This window comes from Gossypium arboreum, mitochondrion (genome assembly GCF_025698485.1).
Source record: "Gossypium arboreum mitochondrion, complete genome".
In the NCBI taxonomy this organism is placed as follows: Eukaryota; Viridiplantae; Streptophyta; class Magnoliopsida; order Malvales; family Malvaceae; genus Gossypium; species Gossypium arboreum.
Genome location: NC_035073.1, coordinates 635,001 through 647,500, shown reverse-complemented (window position 1 = coordinate 647,500; position 12,500 = coordinate 635,001). Strand labels below are relative to the sequence as shown.

At 46.2% G+C, this 12,500-nt stretch overlaps 2 protein-coding genes across 2 annotated transcripts in view.

Moving 5' to 3' along the window:
- nad2 (NADH dehydrogenase subunit 2) lies at positions 1 to 3,313 on the top strand (one part of a trans-spliced gene, as the record gives it; the window's edge cuts it). Coding sequence (YP_009388338.1) covers positions 1,206 to 1,777; positions 3,125 to 3,313 — 761 coding nt within the window.
- A 4,377-nt stretch (positions 3,314 to 7,690) lies between these two features.
- On the top strand, positions 7,691 to 9,998 carry ccmFC (cytochrome c biogenesis FC). The gene is made up of 2 exons: positions 7,691 to 8,463; positions 9,419 to 9,998. The coding sequence occupies exons 1-2, from the start codon at positions 7,691 to 7,693 to the stop codon at positions 9,996 to 9,998; spliced, it is 1,353 nt and encodes a 450-aa protein (YP_009388373.1).
- The last annotated feature ends 2,502 nt before the right edge of the window (positions 9,999 to 12,500 follow it).

The following is a 12,500-nucleotide window of genomic DNA, read 5'->3' as shown; positions in this document are numbered from 1 at the left end:
GCTCTTTCTCTCTCCATTTTTTTTAGAGAAAAAAAGATATCTCGTTCATCTATCTTTTGTCTATTTATCATTGATTCTATCTATGAATCAAGTCGAAAGACTTCGTTTTTGGGTTCCCCGAAGCCCCGAATGGATTGGATCGTTTCCGCCAACGAAATGAACGCGGAGCCCGTTCCGAATGCTTCTCCGATCCGGAAGTTCTCGCAAAGAGAATAAAATGCTGCTCTCCTTCCCTCTGTCTTTTCTCGCTTTGCTAATCTTCCCCTCTAACGCGGGCCGGGCGGCGGCGGGCGCGGGAGGAAGAAACCTAAGAGAAGACGTTCTTATCCGTTGTCCTTATTTCATTTTTTCAGTGCAACATAGGAAAGCGCCCTCTTTTTGTCATCTCTGCAGCTTTCCTTTGTATTGAACGCATGGCGTAGCTAGGACCTTCAAATCATGTTTGAGCCTATGTTCAAAGTTCAAACCAAACCCATCCCCCTATTTGAATAAGGCTGGAAAGAATGCCCGCCAAGTTCAGATAAGGGAATGCTTCCCCCAACCATTAAAGGAAAGGCTCGACGAAGGGAGGGGGATGCGGCGGGGGGAGGAAAACGCTTTCGGAGATCGAGAGATTTTATTTGTTTTTCATCAAAAACGAAGAAGGCCGAGGATGGCCTACGGTGCGTGTTATCTGAAGGGAACACGCTTTTTCGACCGCGGTGGTATGATTGCCGGGGCCTCTCCTCGTTCCGCCCGCTGGCCTATTGGGATAGCAGCCTTCGGGCTTTGCCTGCCCTTTATAATAAAAAATTCCGGCTCGGCCCGGGAAAGCGCTGGCAACAACAGAAAGGAAGGGGTCCATGTAACTGCTGCGCCCGCCCCTCTTCTTAATCAATGGGGCAGCAGGTTCGGCATCTACTAGAAAAGAGAGAATCCACTTCAGATAACCATGCCTCTGCTAGGCAGCGTGTGGAATGGCCAAGAGCGGACCTTTTTGGATATATAATCCAAGTCGAGAGTGGAGTTACGGGAACAGCCGTCTGATGGAAAACAACTTTCACGTTCGGTTCAGAGAGCACTTTTTTCGTTGAGAATTCCTCGTTCCCTTTCGTGTGAATTCCCCAACGGTGAATTAAAAACTTGTGGGGCCCTATCTATTCCATCTCTCGAGCCCCGAAGAAAAACCCCCTCCCCTTCGGACTCCATATCTCTTTTGACTCTATATATGTGGGCACCTGATATCTATGAGGGTTCACCCACCCCGGTTACAGCATTCCTTTCTATTGCGCCTAAAATTTCTATTTCTGCTAATATTTCACGTGTTTCTATTTATGGTTCCTATGGAGCTACATTGCAACAAATCTTCTTTTTTTGCAGCATTGCTTCTATGATCTTAGGAGCACTGGCCGCCATGGCCCAAACGAAAGTAAAAAGACCTCTAGCTCATAGTTCAATTGGACATGTAGGTTATATTCGTACTGGTTTCTCATGTGGAACCATAGAAGGAATTCAATCACTACTAATTGGTATCTTTATTTATGCATTAATGACGATAGATGCATTCGCCATAGTTTCAGCATTACGGCAAACCCGTGTCAAATATATAGCGGATTTGGGCGCTCTAGCCAAAACGAATCCTATTTCGGCTATTACCTTCTCCATTACTATGTTCTCATACGCAGGAATACCCCCGTTAGCCGGCTTTTGTAGCAAATTCTATTTGTTCTTCGCCGCTTTGGGTTGTGGGGCTTACTTCCTAGCCCCAGTGGGAGTAGTGACTAGCGTTATAGGTTGTTGGGCGGCCGGAAGGTTGCCACGAGTAAGTCAGTTTGGGGGGCCGAAGGGCGTTCTCCGTGCACCGGACACGTAGCTTACCGAATCAGTTGCGACACAGATGGGAATGCATGCTACGAAAGATAGGGTCGAGTCTGATACATCAACCGTCTACTCAATATCCTTGTTTGAGTCCACAATCACTACACGAGATGAACCTTGGTTTGGTGAATTGAAGTTGGCCTTAGGTGTAATAGGACTCCCAGTTACTGCGCGCGATCGTATACTGAGGTGCTCCCCGCCGGTTGTTGGAACGACGCGAGCCGGGCCGGGCCTCGATTCAGAAAGATGAAGGGCCTAAAAGTATAAATAGGGGGTTCAAAATTCCCCATCTCATTGGGGGCGGAAAACGAATCGACATCTCGATGTGATACAGCCTTTTCTATTTTAGTTGGGAAAGAACGGCGAAGTCCATCCGAATCGTCCAATGAAGAATAAGAGGAGAGCAAAGCGCCAATGGCGCGCGAAGCGCATGCGGAGCGGGCACGGAGAAAAATAAGTGTGGAGGAGAAGCAGCCGAGCTCATTCCCTTCGCTTCCTGGGCCCAAAGCAGTGCAGTCTTTCCTGGCCAAATCAAGGATTTGGGGCTTTTTGCTACGCTACTTAACTATATAAATAGAAAGATAGATCCATCCATCTATCCTATCCGATTTCGATTTTGATATCTAAAAAAGAATCGATTTCATTCAACGTTTGATTCAAAGAACTGCGCTTAGCCCCCCCGCTCATGAAACGACTCTGCTGCAATGCAATGGATGGCAGAGGGTCCGTAGTACCCAAAGCGCTGGAGTGATCCAGTAGTCGGGAAGGGGCCTAGAAGTGCCTACTACTACACCACACTACACTTGGCTCTACACATTTACCGAGCTAACCCCTGTCCAGTGCCTGGCAGAGCTAAGGGGGCTTCAATCCTTATTCCTTATCCCCATCTTCGCCCAGGCTAACGGGGCCTTACTTATTCAGGGGGGAGAGTGGAGCCTCGAGAAGCACTGTTGAGAGGAAGATCCTTGGCTCCTCTTCATTCTCTACAGGGTTCCAAACCTTTCTTCAACATAGGTGACAACGCGGGGCAGAGATGGAAGAGATCGAACAAATATGGAAAAAGAATCATATTGAAAACGTTCCTAACCCAACCCCTTCCTTCGTAGAGCTGTGTATTGTAAGTGATCCGAACCTGCCCGGAGCGAGCCTCCCATAGAGGCAAGTGAAGTTGGTGAGCCGTATGATGGGCAACTATCTCCTGCGGTTCGGAGAGGACTCAGCTGTTAGTTAGTACCCCCTTGGTTTCGGGGTGGACCCTTTCACTCTATTTTATTATATACGCTTAGCGAAAAGAATGTTTTTTGATACACCTAGGACATGGATTCTATATGAACCAATGGATCGTAACAAGTCGTTACTACTAGCAATGACTTCCTCTTTCATTACTTCATCCTTTCTATATCCCTCTCCTTTGTTCTCAGTTACTCATCAAATGGCACTCAGTTCATATCTTTAAGTTCGATCATTGACAAGGTTCAAAGAAAGGGTGGCCCATTGATAAAGAATCGATTACAAACCAATAGGGTCTTCGGGAGGAATTTTTCAAGTAGAAGAAGGAAGGGATTACTGTAAGATGGAATGCTTGCTTGCTGTAAGGGAATAGAAAGCTTGGTAGTTCCTGCTTAGCAGGTGGAGTCGCCCTTCGCCACCAGATGAATAATTAGCAGGAGATGGGGTCTCGATAAGAGGTTTCGAAAGGGATTAGTTCATTCGCAGGAATGGTCTCGGAGATGGCTTATCTTCCCTCGGATGGAGCTTCTTACCTGTAGTTGGAGATGCAATATATGGGGTTCCGAGCTAAGAGGTTCCATGGATCCATTAGTTGGTTCCGGTTCCTCGCTAGGGGAGAGATCAGCATCGATAGGACATGGAGATGTGGGCTCAGGAAGGAGCAGAATAGGAGTTGGAGTCTCTCCTTAATCGGGGGAGACCCAGAGTCAGAGGTGAGAGTGGATTCCTTTCGAGTTTTTCTTGAACCAGTAAATGGGATCTCATTTCGAGTCGAAGAAGAGGTAAACAGCTCTGCCCAAGTGGCAACGAATGCCGATAAGCAAGTAGACAAGTTGATTGATTGGATTGGAGGTTCAAAAGAAGAATGTAAGAAAGAGGGATAAGACCGAGGCCTCGGACTCTCTAGGCTCCTCTGGTCTCTATCGACCGAGTGAACATGCCCACTACCTTCTACCCCGTTGTCCCTTCTTTCATAGAAAGGGGTTCAAGACTACTAAGCAGATGGTCCGATCCGAAATGCTAAAATAGATCCTTGCTAAGCTTCTTTCCCAGGTAGTTGCCGGTCGGCGGCCTTGTCAACTGAATTCCCCACTCCATCCTGTGCTACATCGAATCAAAAGATTAATCCAGTTGGGAATTTCCACAACAGGATCTTTATCTCACTAACAAAATCTGAGGCTGATACCTGAGAAGTGGAGTTCCCCTATTTCATGCCTAGAAGGCCCTATCTATGCTACTAAAGCTGGTAAGGGAAATGAATGAAATAAGCTTCTTCAATTCGCATGTGGTAAGCCAAACCATTTTCTCTTCTTTTTTTTTTGCATCTAGAATGCTTTAAGCGGTATTTCAACAACGAAAATCATGGTACCAAAGATGGTGCGCCTTCAGAGGTGGAGCCAATTAGCCGCTTTCCTTGTTGCCATGTACCTGGTATCCAGGGATGGGACCTTCCGCCCAATTCTTTTCTTGCCTCGGACGGGAGTCGTCATCATTGATGGTCTTTCTTGAGGAATGGTTCCCCCAGGTGGTTCATCAATCCTCCTTCAAGCTAGGGGATGGCTGGTTGGGAAGGTCTCTTTGGGGCGAAATGGGCCAATCAGAATAACGTCCTTTGAGAGTTCGAGATGTAGGAGCGAGTCTTCGACTTTCGGTTCTGAGGATCTAATTTCCTGATGCCGTTGGGTACGGGTTTGGGTACCAGTGACTCAAGTCTTTCGCGAATAGATTATTGAAGAACTTTTCCTAACTGAGACCAATCTTTGTTCTCACCTATCTATGAACGAGGAGAATCTACGAGGATACGCGGGCAACCCACGTATGAGAGATCTGGTCCTTTCGGCTCTAATTCTTTCTCAAATCAAGCGGACTGGGATGGGAATGGATCAGTGGGTAGGAGCCCTTAATAGAGTTACGATGAAATAGCCTGTTTTAGGGCATAAACCTTATTTATGGAAGGGAAGACTTTAGAAAAAATAAATAATACATTTGACTCAACCCCGTGTTTTTAGGTTAGGACGAGCCTTGAAAAAGCCTATTTTTGATTAGTTTCTCCGGTATAGGAGAATTAAAAACTTTCTAATTGTGGCTTGTCTATTAGTGGAAATGGGCCGATGAGCTTTAGCCCCTGGGCGGGATCAAACAATTCTCTTTTCGAAGCCGTCCATTAACTAAAAAAGGCTTGCGGGCTTTCACCGGTAGGGAAGGTTAAAATTCGAAGAGATATGCCAATATAGCTTCAGTGGATCTAGTGGGAATGAGATTCTATGCCCAAGTCAGTCTCTTAAGAGTCAAGCTTGCCTAACCGCAGAAGTAGGACCGAGGACCAAGAGCTCGGGAAATCAAGATCGGGATCCAGCGCTTTGCCTTTGCCCTTGTTGTCAACATTTGTTTTGGATGTTGATGCTTCATGATCGTTCTTCCCACTGAACTTCTTCTTGCCTTTAGAGTTTTTGTTCTTGTCTGCCCCATCTGAACTTCCTTTGAAGTCCATTAAACTCTCTGCTACCGTGATAGCTGAAGCGAGGTTATTCACTTTCTCCCTCCTCAGTGCGTTCTGAACCTACAACTGAAATCCAGCATAAAGTTGTAAAGCTTTTCTTCCTCACTTATACTACCCACTTCGAGCATCAGAGATTGGAAGCTCTTCATATACTTACTCTCTAACTGAACCCGTTTGTTTGCCTCAAACGCCTTAATCAGTCTCTTGCTAGCCATTGGACATTACACGGCAAAAACATCTTTCTCAGCTCTTGTTTCATCTCTGGCCAATCGGTGATAGGTTGGCGTGAAGAATCCTCAACTCTGGGTTTCCACCATAGTTTTTTCATCACCCACAAGATACATGGAAGTAATGCTAACTTTATCTGCTTCCGGTATATGAGCCACTCTGAAAAACTGTTAGACATCGAACACGTTGGCCTAAGGCCTTCCTTGGAACTCCGAGCACCATTGAAGGCCTTAGGCTCAGGGTTCCAAACCTCTGGTCTCCCCCTGCGCTCTCAAACCTGTCGAGAGAATTTTGAATAACTCATTATAATAGTAAGCTGCAATCGGAGAAAAAAGCCTATCTATAAAGTGTTCCGTGAAAGGGAACAGGACTGAGAGCTGGGAAACAGGATTCGTCAAATAGCGGTATCCTAATCCCGCGTCTATGGCCAAACCATGCTCCCCCGGGGCCCCCTTACTCTTATTTTTATGCTTATTTAACTAACCTCTCTCTTTCTAGTTTCTTAGATAAGAATTACGAATGCTAAGGACCCTTGGAAATGTGTTTAGAAAACCAGCCGAAAAGATTAAATAGGAAAACGGATATGACTTATCGATCCTATACAGAGAAGGAGAAGCAAAGAAGATCGAAGGCTTAGCTAACAGCTCTTTTAGTCTCAATCTAGCTGAAACTCTATGACACTTTTTCAAAAACCGTTTAACCGCTGGTTTGACCAAATTCCATACTGAAGCACCAATTCACTGATATTGAAAGCGCCTTTTGTCAAACAGTTGGCATGTATCTAAAGGACACCTCTTCCCACACCCACGGCTGGCAGAATCAAGGCTCTGATACCATGTTTGTAACATCTCTTTTGGAGCAGCCCCTTTGTGTCTCCCAACCAATTCAAGACAGCAACTAATAAGACAGCCAAATCAACTGAGTAGAAACCCAACAGACCTTTGTTGGCAGTTTGCCACCAAATTTGATAGATCAAATGTCCAATGCAAGCTCTGCGGCAACAAGTACTCAGGCGAGAAAAATGGAAAATAAGATTGAAATTCCACTTGGCATGTTTGGCTGGAAATAACATCGCCATATGCCAAAATTCTACAGAATTGGCCAAAGAGCTTTCTCGAGGATCCCCTTCACTAATAAAGAAGGCAATAAAAGAGAAACAAATGAGGAAGAGTGCTTTATTTGAAATTAGGATTGGCCAAAAAAAGGAATTTCTTTTCGGTGGGAGTGGATCTAGTTGATGTAACAGAGGAGCCTAGCCTAGAGAGGGCAGGGCTGTCGTACGGAGGATTTTGATGACAGTGGTATTGGGGAATCTTTGCGGAGCGGTCTCTCTGCATCAGGCGCTACGAGAAAAAGAAGTTGAGTCTCTTTTTTCCTTCTTTTGAAGAAAACAGTAGTACAACCCTCGATGAAATCAGTATTTTCGCAGAGGTTGCATGCAGCGGCTAGGAGAGCTATTGGGAGGTTCTTCCTATATGAAGACATAAGCTTTTATGCAGTTTGGGACAATTCATACTACCAGCCTATGTTTATGCTGTAGCAGTTTGTGGTGCGGGCTTCAAAGGCCCCTCATAGTTTGAGATGCGCACTACCATTAGGAGTAGAAAGGAAGACCCCGAGAAGGAATTTTCAACTATAAGAAACCTCACTTAAGAAGAAGTAGTTGAAGCTGGGCTCCGAACTATGAGAGTTTGCTTTTGTTTTATGTTTCTAAGAGCAGTCTATCTGATCAAATAAGGGATCAGACCGCTCCTGGTGTTCGAACTAGTCATTAATGGTCGGCTTCATTGGTATCCTTTCGGTATGCATTGCGAACACTTTCAGTTTTAGCGTCTTATCTTCTTTAGAGAAGTGAAACTCGAACGGATAGAGCTGATGGTCCAACTACATAACTTTTTCTTTTTTATTATTTTTATGGTCGTGCCTCGTGGCACGGCAGCACCCGTACTATTGAAATGGTTCGTCAGTAGAGATGTTTCCACGGGTGCCCCTTTTTCCAATGGTACTATAATTCCTATTCCTATCTCTTCATTCCCTCTTTTGGTCTATCTACATTCCAGGAAATTCATACGCTCCATGGACAGAGCAAAAAGTGGAGTCTTGGTCAGAGCAAGCCGCCCTATTCTATTACCAGACATAATTGGGAGAAGCTCATCCGATACTAGAGCTAGAAACGCCTTATTTCGTTTCGTTCCTGTTCTTCATTTTCTTCTTCTCGAATCCAAGGGGGACTTCTCATATTTAGAATCTTTCTGCGGTGTGCTCCGTTTACTATTCTTTCGTACTTTCTTCTTTTTACCACGCGATAGGTCAGCGAAGCATGAACGGGCGCGGAGAAGGAAACGCCAAACACTTCGGCCTAACGGGAATGAGCAACGACGAAATGACAAGATGAGGTGCTCCGGGCACCCCCATTTAGAAAGAAGGGTCGAAGGTTTTGGGCCTGTAGCTTTCCCCGTCCCCCCTTCGTCGGGTGGTGCTTGTGTAGGGGATATGCCACCAGAAATCGGGCTTGAAGCTCTTGCCTTACCAACGAGCCGACAGCTGATGGCTATGGCTGTTGGTCACGACTACTACCAAAAAGCTCCAATGAAGATGAATATTTCACATGGGGGAGTGTGCATCTGTATGTTGGGTGTTCTTCTGTCGTGCGACCCGGCGGCTTATGTGCGACCTGTGGCCCACGCCTCCTATTTGTTCAGGGCGGGCGGCGTGAACTCTGATTCGATTCGGGTATTGAATCCCGCCGCTGAGATGCTCAGTTGACTCCTTAACCTTGATAGGAAGATGGCTTATTCAATAATTCGTGCATAAGGGTAAGGAACTTTGGATGAACTAATGCGAATGGGTGTAAGCCTCGCTGCTCGGAAACACCCAGTGCTGACCACACTGAGAGACACGAAAGCGCAGGTAACGCCAATTGGCGAAGTGGCGTTAAGCATCCCTAGCGGTACGAAAAGAGAGGTCGTGATGATATCATCTACGTCCGTACCGCTCCTCGTGGAGTAGATCCCGCATCCGACCAAGTCTTTGACCAGGGAACGGGGGAATTCCCACTACCGCTGGCAGGCCAGCCGGGCCGTGAGCGCGGTGGGAACGGGCTTCCCAAAAAGCCAGCCCCGGGCCGGGGTCAGCATAGAATGAAGGGGACGGCCCTAATGTTGTGTTGGCAAAGCCAACTTCTTGGGTTGCGGGCGGAGAAGAGCGGACGTGGGGACTCGGGTCGGGGCGCAGCGTAATTAAGAGAGCCATTCCATTTAGGGCGAGACAAAATGGGCGGGCACGAGCGGTCTGGTGTCCGAGCCAATTGGTCAGACGACGACTACTTCACTTATTAGATTAGTATTAGCCGCCTATCCCGGAATGAAATGAGATAAAATAGAAAGAACGCGAAGCGCTAGCGCTATAGGATCGGTTTTTTTGGGGGGATAAGCTCGCTTCTTCACAAGCTTATCCCCGCCCCGACCGGCAGCTGCTGGGTCTCCCCATCTCTCCTAAACTTCCCCCGGTCTTCGGCCCGAGCTGTATGAGGCAGAAACTCGTCCCACGTACGGTTCGGAGGCCGAGCCCCACCCCAGCAGTAATGGTGCGGTTTAGGTCAACTAACACAAAGAAGATACAGTTCACTCAACGATTGCCTTTGGGTTCCGAACTCCATATGGGGAAGGAGCGTTGTTGTTTGCGAGGTCTCGATCATTTACATGCACCCACTTTTCATTCCATTTGTGGGAATTTGATGATCTATAAACCGTCCCTAACGAACGATCGGCTCATGTTTGAGCATGATGAATCACTTCGTGCCGACCCGTTGCTAATAAACTTTCCGGCCTCATATGAGAATGGAAAACTGGAGCATTTTCTGCATCGGTGGATGAAGAATCGTAAACATAATAATTTCTGGTTAACCATGTTCCCAGAAAAAAGATACTTTCGAGAAACGACGAGCACGACTGAAGTGGCTATACATACAAATCTATTTACGGATCTATATGCTTCGATTGGAACTGGAAGTTCCAGAACTGGAGGCTGGTATACCACCATAATGAAACTTCCTTTTATTTTTTTTATTTGGATCGGATTTATGTTGGCTTCGTTGGGAGGCTCGCGTAGTTTGTTACGTCAGCTCCAAAAGGATAAGTTGCGTTGGAATCGAGAAAGTTCCGTGGAGTTCATAATTGCATAAAAGGAGTCAAAGTAGTGGCTGCGGCGCGTCGAGGCACTTCTTTGACGGTCCCCGTCCGCCGGCCTGCCGCCCCGCTCTGAAGAATTCATGGGCCTAAGGCGGGCGAGACAAAATGGGCGGGCACTACTAACCAAGCCAAGCCTAGTTCTCGCCGATAAGCGCTGGTAGCTTGCTTCCAAGCCTTGCCTTATATAATAGTTGTGGCCATGGCCCGAAGGAGCCTTAAGCGCTTGTACAATGCTCAAGTCAAGGCTCTGGGCAACGAGTAGGATGGAGCCTTGACTTTCTATTATATTAGTAAAGCGTGCCATATATATTGAGGGAAGGGAAAAGGGGTCTCTTTCCTCGCCCGATTGTAGAGGTCGATCCCCTATCACCTTCGGTGCCCCCTTGTGGTCCTTCTCTTTAGCTTTTCCTCGGCCTTTAGAGCTAGTTGATAGGCCACTTTCCACATCTGATGCATCGAGATTTCATCTTGGATTTATAACCTCAAGCCCTATCAAGCAAGCAAGGGATTCTGCGTCGGATTCGTTCAAGCCATTGCAAATAAACAATTGGTAGAACTCTGCTACTTTTTTTTTAAGGAGTAGGGGCTTTCTTGTACGCTTCTCTCCCTCCTATCCTTTAAAGCGAAGTGAAACCTTTGGAACAAGCTTTGGGTCTAATGTTCGGGTAGAAATTAATCCTGCAACCTCGATCGCATCTTGTCCCATGTACTTCCCTTTGCCTTTCCGCTCACGCCTTGCTTGGACTTGATCCCACCAAATTGAGGCTTTCCCGTGCTCTTCCGAAAGAAGCATCTGGAAATGACTTGTCATGGGCTTATGCGATGAAGAATGATTTGCGCGGGAAAAATTCTTGTGCTTATGTGGATGGGTCGCTCAATTTCCCAAGACTAGAGAAGGGGATTTTCCTACAAAAGATGAAAAGTGCTTAGCTTCAAATGGGATGACTTGTTTACTTCCTTTGAGCCTCATATACACCGTCACCCCTTTTTCGACTGCTAAAGATTAAAAAAAAAAGTAATCTTGATTCTCAGGATGATTCTTCACCTTTCTATCAGTTGCAACATGAAGAACATGCCTTAGCTTATAGGTAAAATAAAGAAAGAAGTGTGCTATACTATTTATTTTATTACCGAAGGCTTAGGCTTCTATGGGACCAGCCGAACATGCTTCGGGACATCGACCCTATGGTCAGAATCTTCAATCTGGAAGCTCTGCTGGTGCATCAGGCCAACGAAACATGTCCAAGATTGCCACTATTGCAAGAAGCCGGGTCACATGATTGCAGACTCTCGAAAGCGGCAGAATGCAAACTCTCGTCGACAGTCAGACACAGCTCATCTTGCCGCTCTCCCAGAGACGCCTACAGAATCGGAAACTTTCCAATCCCCTTACTCCATAGGGCCTCTGAAGCATTACTTCTATGATCTTAGGAGCACTCCCACGCCCGACACAGATAGTTTTACCCCACGACAGCGGAAGCAGATTCAGAGGTTGAATCCGTCTTGTCATATCTCTTCCTCCTCTGCAACAGGTATTTGCTCCCCCTTATGCTTACAACATAGGGGGCTGCTTACTTTCTTCGGGTGCATCGAAGAATATGACTGGTGATTCTTCACTTCTTTCTTCTCTTCGTTCTCTATCTAAGTTCCTTATAGTTTAAACTGCAAACTCCGAGCAATTCCCTCTAACTAGTCTTGGTACTCTCTCTCGTTATCATCGAATATGCTCTGCTCTTTTTCATCTTTCTGTTCTCAGTGAATCTTCTTTCCGGCTTGAAAAAGAAAATGCTTATATTCACTTATCTCCTACCTCCTGTCTTGTAGAGGATCATGCGAGAGGCCTTATGGAGTAAGGGATTGATTGGGAAGGACCGTAGAGTTGGCAAGCTCTCTTTTTGAGAAACTTCGTTTACCTTTTCTGGTGTTGTTTTCTCTACTCCCCTTTTTTTGTTGTGGCATCGTAGATTAGGACATGTCTCCAGCCCAAGACTTAGATATTTTATTTCTACTGGAATGTTGGGGTCTGTACCTAACATTGAGATTTCTACTTGTATGGGTTGCAAGCTGAGAAAAGACTCGGCCCTTCCTTTATTAATATTAAAGACGCTTTTTCTACTTCTTTTTTTGATCTTGTGTCCGAAACCCATTCTGCCTCTCTGTTATCGAAAGGAGGCCGTATATGTCATTTTTGACAGAAGAATGAAAAAATTGACTAAAATCAAGGTTTTCCGTTCTTCTTCTTGAGGTGAATATATCTCCGCTGCCTTCCGAACTCTGCTTGCTTCAACTCACTTCATTTACAAAGCGCTTTCCCAACGATCCTGCCCCCACACTCCTCAGCAGAATGGAGTTGCCGAGCGGAAGCATCGCCATATATTGGAGACAGCTCGCTCTCTCTTGCTCTCCGCTTCTGTCCCTAGTCAATTTTTGGCTGAAGCTGTTTTGACTGCTGTATATTTTTTGAACCGAATACCTTCCTCTGTTATCTCCGGCCT